At 40.6% G+C, this 1,358-nt stretch overlaps 1 protein-coding gene across 1 annotated transcript in view; it reads left to right on the top strand.

The window, feature by feature from the left end:
* The window catches only part of LOC113941216 (protein TASOR-like), a gene marked incomplete at its 3' end in the record, with an annotated part of 3,267 nt that overhangs the window by 351 nt on the left and 1,558 nt on the right, over window positions 1–1,358 (top strand). Inside the window, exon 2 of the mRNA XM_027632377.1 lies at window positions 536–627. Within this exon, the coding sequence (XP_027488178.1) occupies window positions 536–627 (92 nt within the window). The remainder of the gene's footprint in view (window positions 1–535; window positions 628–1,358) is intronic.

Genomic DNA, 1,358 nt, shown 5'->3' with positions numbered 1-1,358 from the left:
ATATGTTTTATATATATTTTATTACATATTTTTATATACTATACATTATATATTTTATATATTATATATATTATGTATTATATATCTTTATATATATTATATATCTTTATATATAATATGTATTTTATATAGTATATATTTTATATATGTTATATATTTTTATATATAATATGTATTTTATATAGTATATATTTTATATATGTTATATATTTTTATATATAATATGTATTATTTATATATTTTGTATATATTATGTATTTTATATATAGCTTATATATATTGTAAATTATATACAGTGTCTCTTTTCCCAGTCCCTGTTTCCCCCAGGTAATTCCCTACACTTCTCCACAAACATAAATCAGGAATGAAGACCCAAGGGAAAAAACCAAAAAAAACCAACCAACCAAAAAAAAAATAGATCTTTTTCCCTTTTTGTGGCTCTGCAGAGATTCCCATTCCCAGGAGGATTCTTCCCAGAGGTTTGGGTTTTTCTGGATAATTCACATTCTCCTGCACTGCTCTCTTCTTTTCCCAGGGGTTTATATTTCCAAACATGCAGACTGCCTCCATCCCAGCCCCTGGCACCATGGAAAATCGGGATATATTGTCATTTGCAAGCTAATTAAGGTAAAATCCAAGTTTTTTTGGGGTTTTTTTTTGTATGGATTGGTTTTCAGAGGCCACTAAAGAGAACGAGTGGGTTTTAAGGAGACTTGTGGTGCCCGTAACTGGGGGGAGGGGGTGAAATCACATCCCACAGAGTCACACATTCCCTGGATTCTCCTGCATTTTGGGGGGATTGAGGGGGAATCCTTAAAATTGGTCAGACCAGAGCTCCATTTTATTCCACACTGGAGCTCGTGTGTGACCCCCTTCTCCAGTGATTCCTGGCTCCAAACTCACCCTGCTCCCATCTCCTCTGGATTCCTGGCTCCAAACCCACCCTGCTCCCATCTCCTTTGGATTCCTGGCTCCAAACCCACCCTTTCTCCCTTGTCCAGTGATTCCTGACTCCAAACCCACCCTTTCTCCCTTTTCCAGTGATTCCTTGCTCCAAACCCTACTCCTATCTCCTCCTGATTCCTGGCTCCATACCCACCCTGTTCCCTTTTCCTCTGAATTCCTGGCTCCAAACCCCCTCTGCTCCCATCTCCTCTGGATTCCTGGCTCCAAACCCGCCCTGCTCCCATCCTCTCCTGATTCCTGGCTCCAAACCCACCCTGCTTCCATCTCCTCTGGATTCCTGGCTCCAAACCCACCCTGCTTCCATCTCCTCTGGATTCCTGGCTCCAAACCCACCCTGCTCCTGTTTCCTCTGGATTCCTGGCTCCAAACCCACCCTGCTTCCATCTCCTCTG

The sequence above is a fragment of the Corapipo altera genome, unplaced genomic scaffold (assembly GCF_003945725.1).
Source record: "Corapipo altera isolate COAL_440 unplaced genomic scaffold, ASM394572v1 131408, whole genome shotgun sequence".
Classification (NCBI taxonomy): domain Eukaryota; kingdom Metazoa; phylum Chordata; class Aves; order Passeriformes; family Pipridae; genus Corapipo; species Corapipo altera.
Note: the sequence above shows the minus strand (reverse complement) of the source record. Positions and strands in the feature narration are given on the sequence as shown.